Below are 19,466 nucleotides of genomic sequence, written 5' to 3'. Positions count from 1 at the left end.
AAACCGTTTGAGGCTGAAGGCCAAATGATTAAAAAAAAAAAAAAAAAAAAATAATCTTTTTTTTAATCCAACCATCGCCCTCGACCCTCCTCTGCATGAAAGAGGCCATGCAACGATTGGTTGCACTGGTTCCTGCAGAGTCCAAATGCATAAACGAACAAACACACACACAAACAAACTTTCTTCTTTATATATCAGATGTTGTATTTGTGTCATGGACAAGCTCATGCACGACTCTTGGTCACTGCGGAATAACCTCTGTGCAGAGTACGGAGCAGGTGGACACATCGGATTTAAAATGTCCTGACGTGACGACAGAATTGAGAAGTGTTTTGGGTGGATTTATTAAGCATGTTCTCAATGTTTATTCAACATTTTACATTGGTCAATGAGGGTTGATTGATTTTTTAAGACTCAAAACAGGTTGCAGAAAGTCTTGTTGAGCAAACGTATCAATTGTAAAAATTGTAAAAGTGAAACGTCATGTAAGAACAGGCGGGAAACAAAACTTACCCTCTTCCCCATCTACCCACCCCATCCCACCCCATGTAGATCCAACGAAAGTGCCACAGTTATGGTTCATACTATCCTGAAAAACAAAACAAACATTTAACATTGGCATGTAAACACATTTACAACACCACATTTGAACAGAGCACAAAATCAGTTTTGGGCGAATCACAACACCGATGTCGTTTGCAAATCAAAGAATGTTATCAAACTCAAGTGTTGAACATTTCAACCGAAAAGTCTTGAACGAGAATCATGGCGAATGGGAATCGAGTGCATGTCTCGGATGCCGCTCGGCACTCACTTGGGTTTGGTCTCGGCATCTGTAACGTTGCGGACGTAGAGCTCGTCTGGCTGTGGCTGAATGTTTTCCTGCTCGTGCATGAACGACGAGGCAATGGCGAGGGACGAGCCGTCACAACTGAAAGCGAGCGATGCAATGCTACTCGGGTACCGGTGGAACTGGCACAGGCGCTTCTTGTTGAACGGATCCCAGATGTTGACAAAGCCATCCGCGCCACCTGCGGTGAAACACTGTGTTGCTTTCAAAGGCACTGACCTTTGCTGGAAGTTAAATTGACAAAACTATACATCAGCGTTCAGCATACATGATTAATCCTAAACATAAAACTTGAGTAAAGTCTCGTTTAATACACAATTCCCTCACTTTGTGCTGTGGTGCATCCGTTTGTTGACCCAATGCATTCCTTTTGTAATTCCAAGTTCTGCTCTTCCATGAGCCTCAATAGCTAGGTATTAAAATAAAAATAGGACCACGGATCTTGAAGCTCACCTGTATTAAGAGCTACAGTCGATGGTGTTATAAAATATTGAGATTTTGTTCATGTACAGAATCTAGTCAGTGATTGGTTGAATGGAAGCTCTCTCGATGCTGATTACAAAGATACATGGTCATGTTTTTACGGGTAGGTCATGTTTTCGGCTGAGGGAATGGCTGTGCTGCTGATGCACCCTGTAGGTTAGGGCAATCGTTTTTAGCATTTTAGGCCTCATTTAAACATGCTAATGAGTGCAGATTTTGATGCGGTCAATAAACCTTCTTTAGGCATCAGATATGAAGCTTGTGGCCAAGTTCCATCAAAACCGTGTGTTTGGTTCAAGCGATAATGACTGAAGTGTTTACAGACTCACTCAGTGACTCACTCACTCACTTACCTACGGACACTGCTCCATCGTACAAGCTCACAGAACTAAAGTCCAGGTGAACTACAAAATGCATACGCCATAAATTAAAAGATATATTATTTTATTATAGGTAAAATAAGGTATGTGTAACAATCTAAAACAAAAAAGTTCACAGAACACCTTACCCCACGCAGTCTTGAGAAAAAAAATAACTTGGGCGAGGTCTGCTAGCAGCAAATTTGGTTGGTCGAGATGATGTAAAATGCTGTAATCTTTTTTCCAAGTACTGTTAAACGGAAGGGTTTTGAAAATGCCAAAAAGGCGATTTCTGTTCCACAGTATTCAAGTGTATAATTCAATTAAAGATAAATAAAGATTTTAAAGGGTGTATAAATTATATTTTTTTTACCTTATTATCCTCTATGCATGCACAATCAGGATGAGATTCCGTGAAATAAGTTGGAAATCAAAATCACAAGACGGATTAGGACGAAATCACAAGCCGGACTGGGATGAAATCACAAGTCGGATCGGGACGAAATCACAAGTGGGATCGGGATGAAATCACAAGTCGGATCGGGATGAAATCACAAGTGGGATCGGGATGAAATCACAAGTGGGATCGGGATGAAATCACAAGTCGGATCGGGATGAAATCAAAAGTGGGCTCCCCGCCCTAGCGGCTCGGATGGGGGTAGGTAAGGGGAAATTTTTTTGTATGCCCTCGACCCGACCCTGGGTACCCCGAGCACGTTTCCAAGATTAGGTGGAGATTGGCCCTGCCACAATTTTCAGATGTGCACACACATACATACATACATACATACATAAATACATACATACATGCAGATAATTTTATTGTATGTGTGCGGCGCAGGGTCCGGGAGGTTGTGCCATAATTTTCATACAAACATATAATTTCCTTGCCGGGAGGTGGGTACTCCTTGAGCCCATTACCTGACTCTGGATACTCCTTACACGTATGCAAACTTTGGTGGAGATCGTTCAAGGGGTTTGGAATTGTATGGATATAAAAAGTCTCCACACTGGCACAGTGGCACGCACACGCACGCACGCCCACAGCAGTTATTTCCTTCAAAAACATTGAACAGGATGTTTCACCAGACATTTCACCAGACACCAGTCAGCGTATCTCAACAGATCTCGCGTCACCTAGTGTCGCGAGATCTGGAGACGACGTCACAGATTTTCGAAGCTCCACACGGTCTCCACGTTTTCAAAGTGAAGTCTGTTCACAATTGTATTTTGTCGAAACTGTATTTTATCTTTCGGCATGTGAACTTATAGTTCTCGGTGTTTATCTGTGTTTCGGTGTTTATCTCTATCTGTTTCGGTGTTTATCTTGGATGTTTCTCGGTGTTTATCTTTCATAAATTATTCGTTTCTGTTTGCCACGTGTGTGAGGCCTTGCAACCTCAGGCTTCCCCCGTCGAAGTTTGTTTCTTCCTTCGCTGGTTTTGCTAGGTTTTTTGATTTTCCCTTCTCCCCCAAACTTCACCGAACTTCTACTCTTCGTCTAACGTTGTAACCCCCACCCCCCCCCCAAAAAAACCCCCCCAAAAAACAAAAAAAAACAACTTTTATTTCCTTTTGTCCTCGTGTGCTTTTGTCCCATCGTGTGCTTTTGCCTCTGCCCACGTGCGCTGTCTCGCCACGCCCCGATTATCCCCTTGCCTTGCACCTTTTGCCCTGTTCAAGTGACTCGTGGTCGTCCCTCTAGGCTCCCTCTCCCCATTGGTATTTTTGTGAATATAAGATTGTTCTTCACGGTTCTGTTTAAATATGTTTAAACTTTCCCCTGGAATGTTTTATTCAGTCGTATATAACAACACGCTGTTTTTCTTCCGATTTAAAAGGCTCCTTTCAATTTCCTCTTCAACTCATTCCATTTCAAAAAAATATTCACTCTCTTATAATTCTTTCTCACTACATGCTCTAAATTCTCATTCATTCCACCCCTCCTCCATCGTTCTTAAACAGATCGCTAACTTGAAAATCACAACAAACCCAATTTGTTATAAATGTTCATCATTCATTAATCATCCACTTTCTAAACTCCCCCCTTGCCCCTCCCCTCCGAAACTCCCCCCTTGCCCCTCTCCTCCTAAACTCCACCCTTGCCCCTCCCCTCCAAATCTCCCCCCTTGCCCCTCCCCTCCAAATCTCCCCCCCTGCCCCTCCCCTCCTAAACTCCCCCCTTGCCCCTCCCCTCCAAAACTCCCCCCTTGCCCCTCCAATTCAAAACTCCACCCCAACCCCTCCCCTTCAAATCTCCCCCCCAACCATCCCTCCCAAATTCTCCCTCCCCCCACCTCCTTCTCAAAGCTGCCTCCTCCCCACTTCGTCCCCCTTCTATCTCATACCTCCACCTCCCCCAACCTACTTTCATCTGCCCCCCTCCTCTAACAACCCCTCACTGTGCCTCATCCCATCACCATCAAACCTTTCGTCCTCCTCATCCTTCCCTTTCTTGTAACTCTTCTGTAATCTCTGACACACTATCAACTGCTCTTCCTACCTCCCCCTCTCACCCTTCATCTGACCCTACCCCTCCCCTCCCCTCCCCTGTCCTGCACCAGATGCTCCCCCTCTCTCCTCATTAACGGTATGGACCTCAAACATCCGGGGCCTTCGTTCAAACCTGATTGATCTCTCCATTCAGGTTGCTTCTGACAATCCAGACTTGATCTGCTTAACAGAAACTTTCCTCCTTCAAGATGTCTCTGATTCGTTAATATCTCTTCCTGGTTACTCCCTCCTCCGGTACGATAGACCTGAGCCTCGTCCTGGTGGTGGGGTGGCTATCTTTATCAAAAAATCTCTTCCTCACTTTCCCTGCACTGCCCTCGCTCCACCCCACCCCCAGGAGTACCTCTGGCTACGGCTTCCAATCCGCTCCCACCTTTTGTTCATATAGTGTTCTGTACCGTCCTCCAAACAGTGATGACTCCATTTACATTTCGCTGTCGGACAACATGGACCAACTTCTATCAACTCATTCAAACTCTCTCTTCCTCATATGTGGCGACTTCAACTGTCATCATGCCAGCTGGCTGGGTCTGGGTTCATCTCTCACCAGCCATGGCACCTCAGCAAAGGACTTCTGCGACTCATTGGGACTGACACAATCTGTCAATTTCCTGACCCGGATCTCAGTCAATGAAGTATCTTCTCTTCTGGACTTGATTATGACTAACTTCCCTGCAAATGTCTGCTGCTCTTCTTCTGCTCCAATCGGTTCTTCTGATCATGTGCTTGTTAAAGTGGACATCTCTCTGGCCATTCTCAGACAGCCTCCTCAGCGCCGAAGAGTCTGGCATTTCACTCAGGCCGACTGGCACGGGCTGCAAGCAGACATCAATCACCTGGACTGGTCTCCCATCTCTACTGCCTCTGACATCAATTCTTCCTGGGAAATTCTTCCAAAGCAAACTGCTCTCTCTCATGCACAGATTTATCCCATCTCGTCTTCAGTTGTCATAAACTTCCTCCCGTCCATGGTACACTGAAACTTGTGGTGAGGCAGTTGCCCTGAAACAACTTGCCTTTGCCTCTTGGAAGGCAAATCCAACTGAAGGCAATCTCAGTTCCTTCCACCAAGCTCGAAACAAGTGTGTGTCTAACCTCAGGAGTGCCAGGAAGCACTATCTCTCCACACTCAAGATTGAACTCTCAAACCTGTCTCCTTCCTCCAAATCCTGGTGGCATCTGGTCAAATCCGTTTATGGTGTTTGTTCCCCCTCCATCCCCTCCCTTACCTCAAATGGCTACACAGTTGACACCGCACGTGACAAAGCCGAATATCTCAACTCTGTGTTTGCCTCAAAATCTTGTGTCCCAAAGCCATCTCTCTCTGTTCCCACCTTTCCCAGTCGAACCCAACTGATCCTGGACTCTGTGTCCTTCACTCCTGACAAGGTGGAGAAGTTTTTATCAAACCTAGACTCTGATTCTGCAACTGGACCAGACCGCATCAGCCCACGGGTCCTAAAATCCTGCTCTACCGCTCTTTCTCACCCCTCTCTCTGTTCTTTTCACCCTCTCTTTTGCTCGAGGTCATCTGCCAGCATCTTGGAAATCAGCAAACATTACCGCTTTACACAAAAAGGTGCAAAAACAGATCCTTTCAACTACAGACCAATCAGCCTGCTTCCAATAATTATCAGCAAAGTCATGGAATCCATCATTGCTTCGGATTGAAATCCTTCCTCTTCTCCAATGGCTTGATCTCTGATCATCAATTTGGATTCAGACCAGGTCATTCTACTCTGGACATGTTGCTTCTGCTGTCTCAACAATGGATGGAGGTCCTCAATGCCAAACAGGAAATCAGAGCTGTCTCACTTGACATATCACGTGCCTTCGATACGGTCTGGCACCCAGCTCTGCTCACCAAACTCTCCTCCTATGGTATCCATGGAAATCTCCACTCATGGCTTGCGGACTTCCTCTCTGGTCGTAGGCAACGTGAGGCCCTGAATGGATTTCTCTCATCTCCCCTTCCTGTTCTGGCTGGAGTTCCCAAAGTTAGTGTTCTGGGCCCAGTGGTATTTCTGGTCTTCATCAATGATCTCTCCGACTCTCTGGAAAATCCTCTCTATCTCTTTGCTGATGACTCCACTATCTGCCGCTCCATTCCTCATCCCTCAGATCGGCAGTCTGCAGCCTCCTTGCTCTCTGCAGACCTGGACAAAATCACAGACTGGTCAAACAAGTGGAACATGTCTTTCAATCCTGACAAATCTCACACTCTTACAATGTCTCTCCGAAAGGATCGACTGGAAAACCCTCCCATCTACTTTCTCAAAAATCCTCTCCAAGAAGTTCTGTCGCTCAAGCTTTTGGGTCTCACTATCTGCCATGATCTTTCTTGGGAAAACCACATTTCCAAGCTGGCCTCCAAAGCCAGTCGCCGACTGGGCATCCTCCGTCGTGCGAAGTCCTTCCTTGGCACACCTGAGCTCCTCATCACATACAAGGCTTTCATCCGCAGCTCAATGGAATACTGTTCCCCCCTCTGGGCTGGTGCTCCAGCCTCACACCTAGCTCGGCTTCACGCTGTTGAGGCCAAAGCTTTGAGAATCATTGGAATCTCCTGCGATGAAGTTAACTCCGAGGGCCTTTCACTCACTCACCGCAGGCAGGTTGGTGGTCTTTCTGTCTTCTACCGACTCCTCTCCGGCCTTGCTCCCCCAGCTCTCTCTGTGCTCTGTCCCCCCAATATTCCCTCAGGTCGCACAAGATCTGCCTGCAACCCTCTTATGGTTAAACTGCCAAAATCTAGGCTCTCTGCTCACCTTCACTCTTTCATTCCCCTTTTCTCTCGCCTCTGGAACAAGCTCCCCCACTCCCTTCAATCCCACCCCTCCCTCCGGGTCTTTAAAACAGCTGTTCACCACCATCTCTTATCTTCCCCCATCCAAAACCTTGATTTTTTCTACCCCCACTAATTCACCCCAGATGCAGTGCAGTGTTCATATGTTTTATACCTCTCCCACCTCCCCCCAAGCCCTCCCCCTCCCACATTTCTCCCGATGTCCCTGCTCTCAGATGTTGTGTTTGTGTCCTTCCCCCTCTCTCCCCATCTTGTCTGCCGCTCCCCTTGTTTTTTGTGTTTTGTGTGTCGGTTTGACTTTTTGTGTGATTAATGTTAGCTCTTTCACGAGCCTCGTCTTGTATACAAAAAAACCCCCCAAAAAACAAAAAAAAACAAAAGGACCTTGAAATTCTGCAGAACGAAATAGGATGTAATAAAATAATTCCCATTTATACAAACAAGTGGGAAATATCTGGGAACTGACCAGTGGCAAAAGTGTTGTGAACATGATGAAAGGCGATTGCTGTTACTGGATAGATCATCTCAACATTGTTCTCCTTGAGACGGTGACACTTGAAGGCATACTTCTTCTTCTGAACTTCTGGGCTGGGGTCCAAGTATTCGACAGCCACACGACCCTCGATGGAGCTCAACACATAGGCCTGCACAGCAACATGTATGACCAAATTAATGCATCAAGAAGGTCACCCACATTTGTTACATATACAAAGAAGTTTACACTCTCCGTCTATATTATGTGTCCAAGAGCTGTAATACTAGGCATCATGCGGTGTATGAATGAAACAATAGGAAACTAGAAAGAGCAATCAGAGATTGCAGACCCTCGCCAAGACGTGCTTTCAGTGGTTTTTAAGGCTTTTGTGTCAAAACAAATATGGCGGCCGAAGCACGTGACCAATGACGTCATCATCATTTATTTATTTTCTCCAACAATTTATCCTGAGACGACGCTCAATAAATTTCATCTTGATCGGATTAAGTTTTGTACTTGTATGACGTCATAATGGAGGCACCTATGACATCATTAACATATTTTATTCCCCATGGAGAGTTCTTTACAATGAGAGTCAATTTTATCTATGCAGCGCTTTCGGAGATATAGAGGTGCAAAGTTTTTCGGGTTTTCCAAGGTGGCGCCCGTACCACTAGTATGGCAGATAGGTGAAATATTTGGGAGAATTGTGACTTTGTTGATACAAGCACGAGAGTTGGCACACAGAGTATGCCCCAAGGAAGATATTTGGCTGTAGGGCCATCGCAGATTTGTCCTGTGACGACAATGGTGGCCATTTTTCAAAATGGCCTCCATTGCTTGTTATTTTACATATATATATATATATATATATATATATATTTTTTTTTTGTATACAAGATCGAGGCTCGTGAAAGAGCGAACATTAATCACACAGAAAGACACACCGACACAAAACAAATAACATCGGGAGCGGTAGACAAGATGGGGAGAGAGGGGGAAGGACACAAACACAACATTTGAGAGCAGGGGACCGAGAGACATGGAGACATCGAGAGATCTGTGGGAGGGAGAGGGCTTTGGGGGGGGGGAGGCATGGGAAGGGGGGGGGGGGGGGGGGGTGGGGGAGGTATAAAACATATGGACACTGCCAGGACTTCCAGGAAAGAAGTTGGAAATTTCAAAAAAGGTGGATCTGGGGTGAATTAGTGGGGGTAGAAAAGATCAAGGTTTTGGATGGGGGAAGATAAGAGATGGTGGTGAACAGCTGTTTTAAAGACCTGGAGGGAGGAGTGGGATTGAAGGGAGTGTGGGAGTTTGTTCCAGAGGCGGGAAAAAAGAGGAATGAAAGAGTGAAGGTGAGCAGAGAGCTGAGATTTCGGCAGTTTAACCATCAGAGGGTTGCTGGCAGATCTTGTGGGACCTGTAGGAATATTTGGGGGACAGAGCACAGAGAGAGCTGGGGGAGCAAGGCCGGAGAGGAGTCGGTAGAAGACAGAAAGACCACCTACCTGCCTGCGGTGAGTGAGTGAAAGGCCCTCAGAGATAGCTTCATCGCGGGAGATTCAAATGATTCTGAAAGCTTTGGTTTCAACAGCGTGAAGCCGAGCTAGGTGTGAGGCAGGAGCACCAGCCCATAGGGGAGAACAGTATTCCATTGAGCTGCGGATGAAAGCCTTGTATGTGGTGAGGAGCTCAGGTGTGCCTAGGAAGGACTTCGCACGACGGAGGATGCCCAGTCGGCGACTGGCTTTGGAGGCCAGCTTGGAAATGTGGTTTTCCCAAGAAAGATCATGGCAGATAGTGAGACCCAAAAGCTTGAGCGACAGAACTTCTTGGAGAGGATTGTTGAGAAAGTAGATGGGAGGGTTGTCCAGTCGATCTTTTCGGAGAGACATAGTAAGAGTGTGAGATTTGTCAGGATTGAAAGACATGTTCCACTTGTTTGACCAGTCTGTGATTTTGTCCAGGTCTTCAGAGAGTGAGGAGGCTGCAGACTGCCGATCTGAGGGATGAGGAATGGAGCGGCAGGAGTGGAGTCATCAGCAAAGAGATAGAGAGGATTTTCCAGAGAGTCGGAGAGATCATTGATAAAGACCAGAAAAAGCACAGGGCCCAGCACACTGCCTTGGGGAACTCCAGCCTGAACAGGAAGGGGAGATGAGAGAAATCCATTCAGGGCCACACGTTGACTACGACCAGAGAGGAAGTCCGCAAGCCATGCATGGAGATTTCCATGGATACCATAGGAGGAGAGTTTGGTGAGCAGAGCTGGGTGCCAGACCGTATCGAAGGCACGTGATATGTCAAGGGAGAGAGCTCTGATTTCCTGTTTGGCATTGAGGACCTCCATCCATTGTTGAGACAGCAGAAGCAGCATGTCCAGAGTAGAGTGACCTGGTCTGAAACCAAATTTGATGATCAGAGATCAAGCCATTGGAGAAGAGGAAAGATTTCATATCCGAAGCAATGATGGATTCCATGACTTTGCTGATAATTGGGAGTAGGCTGATTGGTCTGTAGTTGCAAGGATCTGTTTTTGCACCTTTTTTGTGTAAAGCGGTAATGTTTGCTGATTTCCAGGATGCTGGCAGATGACCTTGAGAAAAAGAGAGGGTGAAAAGAACAGAGAGAGGGTGAGATAGAGCGGCAGAGCAGGATTTTAGGACCCGTGGGCTGATGCCGTCTGGTCCAGTTGCAGAATCAGAGTCGAGGTAAGACAAAAGCTCCTCCACCTTGTTAGGAGAGAAGGACACAGAGTCCAGGAGCAGTTGGGTTCGACTGGGAAAGGTGGGAACAGAGAGAGATGGGTTTGGGACAAAAGATTTTGAGGCAAACACAGAGTTGAGGCATTCGGCTTTGTCACGTGCGATGTCAACTGTGTGGCCATTTGAAGTAAGGGAGGGGATGGAGGGGGAAGAAACACCAGAAACGGATTTGACCAGACGCCACCAGGATTTGGAGGAAGGAGACAGGTTTGAGAGTTCATTCTTGAGTGAGGAGAGATAGTGCTTCCTGGCACTCCTGAGGGTAGACACACACTTGTTCCGAGCTTGGTGGAAGGAACTGAGATTGCCTTCAGTTGGATTGGCCTTCCAAGAGGCAAAGGCAAGTTGTTTCAGGGCAACTGCCTCACCACAAGATTCAGTGTACCATGGATGGGAGGAAGGGTAAGACAACTGAAGACGAGATGGGATAAATCTGTGCATGAGAGAGCACAGTTTGCTTTGGAAGAATTCCCAGGAAGAATTGATGTCAGAGGCAGTGGAGATGGGAGACCAATCCAGACGATTGATGGCTGCTTCAAGACCGTCCCAGTCGGCCTGAGTGAAATGCCAGACTCGTCGACGCTGAGGAGGCTCTCTGAGAATGGCCAGAGAGATGTCCACTTTGACAAGCACATGATCAGAACAACCGATTGGGGCAGAAGAAGAGCAGCAGACATTAGCAGGGAAGTTTGTCATAACCACGTCTAGAAGAGAAGATACTCCATTGGCTGAGATCCGGGTCGGGAAATTGACAGATTGTGTCAATCCCAGTGAGTCACAGAAGTCCTTTGCTGAGGTGCCATGACTGGTGAGAGAGGAACCCACACCCAACCAGGTGGCATGATGACAGTTGAAGTCACCATATATGAGGAAGAGAGAGTTGGGATGAGTGGATAGAAGTTGGTCCATGTTGTGTGACAGTGAAATGTAAATGGAGTCATCACTGTTTGGGGGACGGTACAGAACACATATGAACAAAAGGTGGGAGCGGAGAGGAAGCCGTAGCCAGAGGTACTCCTGGGGGTGAGGAGGAGAGAGGGCAGTGCAAGGAGAGTGAGGAAGAGAGTTTTTGACAAAGATAGCCACCCCACCACCAGGACGAGGCTCAGGTCTATCATATCGGAGGAGGGAGTAACCAGGAAGAGATATTAAGGAATCAGAGACATCTTGAAGGAGGAAAGTCTCTGTTAAGCAGATCAAGTCTGGATTGTCAGAAGCAACCTGTATGGAGAGATCAGTCAGGTTTGAGCGAAGGCCCCGGATGTTTGAGGTCCATACCGTTAATGAAGAGAGATGGGGAGCATCGGGTACAGGACAGGGGAGGGGAGGAGTAGGGTAAGATGAAGGATGAGAGGGGGAGGTAGGGAGAGCAGTTGATAGTGTGTCAGAGATTACAGAAGAGTTCCAAGAAAGGGAAGGATGAGGAGGATGAAAGGTTTGATGGTGAAGGGATGAGGCACAGTGAGGGGTTGTTTGAGGGGGGGCAGATGAAAGTAGAGGTTGGGGGGGTGGAGGTATGAGATAGAAGGGAGATGAAGTGGGGAGGAGGCAGCTTTGAGGAGGAGGGGGGAGGAGGGAGAATTGGAGAGGAATGGTATGGGGGGAGATTTGAATGGGAGGGGTTGGGGGGGAGTTTTGCAGGGGAGGAGTGAGGGGGGAGTTTAGGAGGGGAGGGGCAAGGGGGGAGTTTAGGAGGGGAGGGGCAAGGGGGGAGTTTAGGAGGGGAGGGGCAAGGGGGGAGTTCAGGAGTGGAGAGGCATGGGGGGGATTTGGAGGGGAGGGGCAAGGGGGGAGTTCAGGAGTGGATGATTAATGAAAGACGAGCATTGATAACAAATTGGGTTTGTTGTGATTTTCAAGTTAGCAATCCGATTCAGAACGATGGAGGAGGGGTGGAATGAATGTGAATTTAGACCATGTAGTGAGGGAGACGTATAAGAGATTGAATTTCTTTTTTTTGACGTGGAATGAGTTGGAGAGGAAATTGAGAAAAGCCTTTTAAATAGGAAGAAAAACAGCGTGTTGTAATATACCACTGAATAAAACACTGAAGGGGAAAAGTTAAACATATTTAAATAATATTGAAACAGAACCGTAAACAATCTTATATGCACAAAATACCAACGGGGAGAGAGCCGAGAGGGACCACCACGAGTCGCGTGAAGAGGGCAAAAGGTGGATGGCAAGGAGATAATGGGGGCGGGGCGAACAGCACACCTGGACAGAAAATACAGGATGAGACAAACAGCACACGTGGAGAAAGGAAAAAAAAATTTTTTTTAATTTTTTTTGGGGGGGGGGGGGATTTAAAACGTTAGACAGAGTATTATGTTCGGGGTAGAACTAGAAGGGAGAAAACTAAGAGCCAAGCAAAACACGATGTAGGGGACTTAAGTTAACAAACATCGACGTGGGGTACAAGGCCGCACACGAGGAGCAGAACACGATTAATTAATTACGAGTTACAGGAAATTCAAACCAAAAGTAACTATAAACAAACAATAACGCATGGACGATAAAATAACGAGTTGAAATTTGACAAATACACGAATGAAAAAATAACCGATTTGGATGCCCGGAGAGAACCAGGCCTCAAGGTCGGAAGCTTCAACAACTAGGCCGCGTGGCATGAAATACTCGACTATTTTTTACAGGTATGAAAGATTAACACCGATAAAACTTCCGAGGGACACGCAAAAGGTACACACACGTAAGATAAATACAGTTTCGACAAAAATACAAATGTGACAATTACTTAACTTCGAGCGTGCGAAAAGGATTTGGTACATTACTGTGTATAAACTGTTGTTGTGGTTATACAAGCTTGACATTTGGTACATAATTAAAGACCCCTAACTTTAGGGTTATCATATGTTTGTCCTGTGACAACGTTTTTAAAATGGCTGCCATTTATATGGTATATTATGGTATATGGTATATTAACTTGTATAAACTGTTGTTTGAATCATACAAGCATGGTATTTGGTGCACAGTTAAATATTTTGACTATTAGAGTCATCACAGACGTGTCCAAGATAAATGGCGCCCAATTTTAAGTACGGCAGATAGGTGAAATATTTGGGAGAATTGTGCCTTTGATGATACAAGCATGAGAGTTGGCACACAGTTAGAGTATGCCCTAAGGAAGATATTTGGCTATAGGGCCATCGCAGATTTGTCCTGTGACAACAATGGCGGCCATTTTCCAAAAAAGGACAAATCTGTGATGGCCCTATAGCCAAATATCTTTCTTAGGACATGCTCTGACTGTGTGCCAAATGCCATGCTTGTATCATCAAAGGCACAATTCCTGCACCTATCTGCCATACTACACGTGACCTACGTCATAATTATCATTTAAAACTTCCACAGGTAGAGTTGCACCTATGGTGAAAATTTATTGTCAATTAGACCAACGGTTGCAGAGAAAATCATATTTATTCTGTGCGGACAGACAAACAGACAGACAAACTGACTCAAATGCAATACCCTCTCCTCAGGTGAGGGTAATAAAGAACAGATACTAGTTCAACATGAACACAATGATTGACACCTTTAATTCGCCAGTACAAGGTTCACTGCACAACGTTTTCTTTATACAAGATGTAGGTTGATAGAATAGTAATGTGACAGAGGATAAAAGGAAAGGTAATGACAGTTGGGCCACAGTTGTTGAAAAGGAAGAGAAAGAACGACCAGGAAAAGAGAAGAGAACAAAGTGTAATTGTGAGAGTTTTGCTTGGTTGGATTAACAGTAGTTGAAGAGACCATGGATAGGGATGGGTGATGAAATGAAAAGGTGTTGAAGTTCTGGAGTGAAGAGTGCAATTAAAACACCTCCGGAAGGGAGGTCTACAAAAGGAGAAAAGAGGAACAAACAAATTGAGATGTGTGGTAAACCTGAACGATGGGAGTTTAACCAGGAGGGGGTTACTGGAAGAAAATGTATATGGTGGAGGGTTCCTCACAATTCTGACTGACACACACACACACACACACACACACACACACACACACACACACACACACACACACACACACACACACACACACACACACACACACACACACACACACACACACACACACACACACACACACACACACACACACACACACACACACACACACACACACACACACACACACACACACACACACACACACACACACACACACACACACACACACCTTATTTTATTTTATTTTTCACAATTCTATCTCTTATGATTTTCAATTCTTATTTCTCTTATTTAAAAATGCATTTAAGAATTAATTAATTAATTAATTAATTGTACGGTATCGGTTGTTCCTAAACTTAAATATAAATAATTTAAAGGATTGCTGTAAATGATGTTCATTTCACAACATCCCATATTCAACTTTATTTAAATTGTAAACCTCAAAGCATAGTTCCCTTACCTAAAGCAAGAACCTTAACCCGTAAGCAATTGACTAGTTTCCCGACTGCATGGATCATCAGCTGGGCACCGTTCTTCCTCGAGGTTTCGATCCTTTCAGCCCAGGACCTCTCCAAACGGCGGATCCACATCAATAGATGGTCCATCAGTAGATCCACAACCTCGGTTGCATCCAGGCAGTCAGTCAACTCATCAATGCAACATCACTTAATCACTTATTCCAACTTTACTCGCTAGAGGATTTAATGTATTATCATATATTTATAACTTTCCCTACACACTCCATAATATGATATTACATTAAATCATGCACATCTTACCTTAAATAAACCCATGTCCGCCAACCAGCACGACCACACCACCTACCTCTGGATCAAACTGTATTTTGAAAGTCCAAACTGTCACCTATAACGGTTTTTGGCATGCTGCCATATTCTAGCAACCACTGATTCCGAGCAACATTGATTTGTATTATATTTAATTATTATATTGTACTGTATTTACATATGTGCTGATGAGGAGGAGAGTGTCGTGCTGATGAGGCGTGCTGATGAGGAGGAGAGTGTCGCTGAAGCTGAAGGGAAAGGTGTATGCTGCATGTGTGAGAAGTGTTATGATTTATGGGAGCGAGACATGGGTAATGAACGTAGAGCAGCAACGAAGGCTGGAAAGGGTGGAAATGCGAATGGTTCGATGGATGTGCGGAGTATCGTTGAGAGAGAGGAAGACAAATGATGAATTGCGAAAGATGATGGGAATATTGCCTGTGATTGATGCTGTGAAGAGGAACAGGTTGAGATGGTTTGGTCATGTATTGAGGAAGGATGAAAGTGACTGGTTGAGAAGAGTGATGGAAGTTAATGTAGAAGGAAGTAGAGGACGGGGAAGACCGAGAAAGACTTGGCTAAAGATGGTGGAAGAAGAAATGCGGGCAAGGGGGTTAACAAGGAGAGATGCAGAAAATAGGGCAAAATGGAGAAGATTGTCATGGGGACTGCAAGGCTAACCCCCGCTCTAGCAGGGAACATGGCCTTAAAATGCATGTTGTTGTGTTGTTGTTGTATTTACATAAAGATCTCATGAATAATATTTTTACTATTCATATTGTATTTTACTAATTCGATTTGGCATCGTTTTGTGATTTTCAAGAAAACTTGTTTTAATCTGCCAACTGTAGCTCCCTATGCTAGCATATGTCTGACTAGTTGTTGTAATCTATTGACAAGTTCAGAGCTGTGTGTGGTTGCTCTCACAGTCCTATCTATTAGCTCCGCCACCGAAGGTGGATGGAGGTTATGTTTTCACCCATGTCTGCCTGTTTGTCTGTCCGTTTGTATGTGAACAAAATATCTCAAAAAGTTGTGGACGGATTCGGACGAAATTAGGCAGAGATGTAGCGTATGTGACAAGGACGAAATGATTAGATTTTGGTGAAGATCCGGATTCGTATCCAGCTACTAGAATTTTTAAAGTGATTCTTCACCATTCGGAGATGGGGCCAAACACGATACATAGCAGGATATCTCAAAAAAAGTTATGGATGGATTTGGACGGAACTTGGTGGAGAGGTTGGGTGTATGACAAGGAAGAATCAATTCCAATTTGGTGAAGATCCAGATCCGGATCCAGCTCGTATAATTTTTAAAGCGACTCTTCACCATTGGGAGATGTGGCCAACCAGGCAGAGGTATGCTCTCTACTGAGCGTCATTCTAGTTTCACCTGCAACCGTACCATAGAATAGCTTCTTGGGAATGTTTCTGTCTAAGAAAAGCCTTTGGACAATGTGGAATGGAAAAGCATCTCGTTTATCAAATAATTTGTTGTGAAATCTATTATTATGGATGTCAATTTGCAATTCAAAATGGAAACTGAAGTGGAAGTTTGGTTTTCCTTTTTTAAATTCAAGTGTTCCTTTGGATATATATCATCATGAAGCTGATCAAATACAAATCCATCATTAAATGAATGAATGATCGTTTTAAGGCCATTTTCCCCGCTAGAGCGGGGGTTAGCCTTGCGGGCCCCATGTCAATCATGGTTCCCTGTTTGAGGCAATGTTTTTATGGCCGGATGCCCTTCCTGACGCCTAACTAATTAATTCCTGACGCCTAATTAATTGCCAACAAATCATCAATGAACCTGAAGATGTTTCCACATCTTTGTGCAGTTGTTAATTTAGTCCTGCACATGTTCTGGACCCAATCAGACTCGTACATGTGTAGAAACAAATTTGCAAAGAAAGGGGCCGGATCTGAACCCATGGGTATGCCCACTGTCTGCTGGAGTATCTTGTTGCCAAATGTAAAGAAACTGTTGTTGAGGAGAAATCGAATACTTTCTTTGAGTTTACTTTTTGAAAAACTGCATGAATATTGATTATCCTTTACAAACCAGTGTGCTCTTTTTTGATATACATTAATGTATACTTTATTACCTCCTGCAAATGCTTTATCTACCGCTCTATCCAATGCGGTTATGAGCTTGTCATGTGGAATGTTTGTGTACAATGTAACACACACACACACACACACACACACACACACACACACACACACACACACACACACACACACACACACACACACACACACACACACACACACGGCTCGTGGAAGAACTAATCAGAACAAAGTATGGAACAGGATGTAACGGAACAAAAAGAACAGGAGAGAGTGGGGAGGGGAGGATGGCTGTCCACCAACAGCAGGGAAGAGGAAAAAAACTTCAAGGAGATGATGGAATAAAAGGACACATAAATAAAGGACAAACAAAGGAATTTGCAGGTAATCATTACACAGCTAACCTAGTATACCTGCTTGTTGGGAAATGCCCTGATGCAGCGGGTCTGATACTTGAGGCTGGATTCCCGCCGCTGTTGCACGTAACCCATGTTCCGCAAGTCCCACACCAAGACACGCCGAGATGCGGTTCCCACAATGAGGCGATCACCAGACACTGCCATCGTGTATACCTAATGGAAAAAGGTACAGGAAATTGGTATTCATTTGCTCATAAATTTTCTCAGAAATGTTATTCAAAATACAATATTTTGGCACATGAAATTTACAAACTATCCTTTTGCAATATGGCAAACAGATTGTGCAAGGCATTGGTTTCCCAACTGTGGATAAAAGGGTCTTGGCATTGTTTTCCTCAAAATTCATTTTTTTGGAGACAGCATTTGTCACTTTTAAACTGTAACTAAATTTACCCACGTGAAGAGCGCTTTAACCTCAGCATTGCCGAGGTATAAAGGGGAATTTTAATACCATCTGTGATTACCACCAGGTGGCGCTACAGGTACACATTTATGCAGATTCATTTATGCTTCACCCCCTCCCTCACCCCCCCAACCCCCACATTCTCACATGAGGTCATGGCCACATAGCCTATGTTACCCCACCCCCCACAAGTTGTATTTTACCTCGAGTTTGGAGTTTGTACCTTAAAACATTTGGCTGTGCATAAAACACATACAAACAAAGAGGGAGAGATTTTTGACTTTTATAGGTATCGACGAATTAAATATACAGTACTGCTAAATTTTTCAGGGAAGATTTTCCACAAAGTGGAGTGACTTTAAAGTAGAATTTCACTTTGACAAGGCCTTCCAGGGATTTTATTCATCATTTAGTACGCACCTCTAAGCTGTCGAGCCTAGGTTCGAATCCAGACCCAGCTATAAACTGTCATTCTCTTTTTCAAAAAAGCAGATTTTTTACTTCCTCAAAAACGCTTAGACTATTCTTCCTCAAAAAGGAAGATCCAATGCTCCGGTCGTGCCATTTGCAGCCGTTTTGGACGAGCGTCTGCCGTCTAGTTGTGTTGAAAAAAAAGTCAAAGAATAGCCCGCGCCAACAGAATGTGTTTCACAGGCAGGGTGATTAATCAATGTGTGTGCCATCCCTCCAATGGACGTTAAACGGGCATCCCGTCTGCAGGCATTCATTGGAGGACGTTAAAAATCCCATGTTGTCCTTCGCAAAGAGTAGTCGAGCTATCGCTGGCACAATGAAAAAAAAATACAAATTCCAGGCCTGACCTACAGAAGGCATTGCATCAGCGGCATAGGCACGGCCACAGCCAATGATGCTACAGCTTTGTGCTGCATTCAAAACAAGAAGACTCAGTATGTAGTGCCAGCAATGGAGATATAGATGCACAGCGACACTCATTCAAAAACAGCTGCAATTGACATGAGCGGAGCATTGGCTGTGCTCATGCTCTGGTTATATACAGGATGCACGTTATAGATGGTGCCACACTGCTCAGTGTTAATTCATGAACGAGCTTGACATTACACAATCCAGAACACAGCCGAGAGCGGAAAAAAACCCAGAGCAGACAAAAACCCAGAATGCAGCCCAGAGCAGATAAAACCCAGAATGGAAATTACCTGGCGAGGAAAAGATAAACCCAGAAAGGAAAAAAAAACATAAAATGCAGCCCAGAGTGGAAAAAAACTCAGACCAGAGAAAAACACAGAACAGACAACAACCCCACAGCAGACAAAAACCAAGAATGCAGCCCAGAGCAGATAAAACCCAGAATGGACAAAAAAACATAAAATGCAGCCCAGAGTGGGAAAAAACCCAGAGTGGAAAAAACCCCACAGCGGACAAAACCCCACAGCGGACAAAACCCCACAGCGGACAAAACCCCACAGCGGACAAAACCCCACAGCGGACAAAACCCCACAGCAGACAAAAACCAAGAATGCAGCCCAGAGCAGATAAACCCAGAATGGACAAAAAAACATAAAATGCAGCCCAGAGTGGAAAAAAACCC

The 19,466-nt window shown here is 45.0% G+C and overlaps 1 protein-coding gene across 4 annotated transcripts in view; it reads right to left on the bottom strand.

Annotated features, from left to right (window-relative positions):
- Nucleotides 1-320: 320 nt before the first annotated feature.
- Nucleotides 321-19,466, bottom strand: part of BUB3 (BUB3 mitotic checkpoint protein) — a 30,690-nt gene continuing 11,544 nt past the window's right edge. For all 4 annotated transcript variants that reach the window (XM_068111198.2, XM_068111199.2, XM_068111200.2 and 1 more), the window contains 4 exons: nucleotides 17,491-17,649; nucleotides 7,479-7,656; nucleotides 815-1,031; nucleotides 321-589 (listed from right to left, as the gene is read on the bottom strand). In XM_068111198.2, coding sequence (XP_067967299.1) covers nucleotides 580-589; nucleotides 815-1,031; nucleotides 7,479-7,656; nucleotides 17,491-17,649 — 564 coding nt within the window. In that variant the 3' untranslated portion in view covers nucleotides 321-579. The remainder of the gene's footprint in view (nucleotides 590-814; nucleotides 1,032-7,478; nucleotides 7,657-17,490; nucleotides 17,650-19,466) is intronic.

Source organism: Myxine glutinosa, chromosome 3, assembly GCF_964187855.1.
Source record: "Myxine glutinosa chromosome 3, kmMyxGlut1.1, whole genome shotgun sequence".
NCBI lineage: Eukaryota > Metazoa > Chordata > Myxini > Myxiniformes > Myxinidae > Myxine > Myxine glutinosa.
The sequence above is the reverse complement of the archived record's forward strand: the minus strand, read 5'-3'. Positions and strand labels throughout refer to the sequence as shown.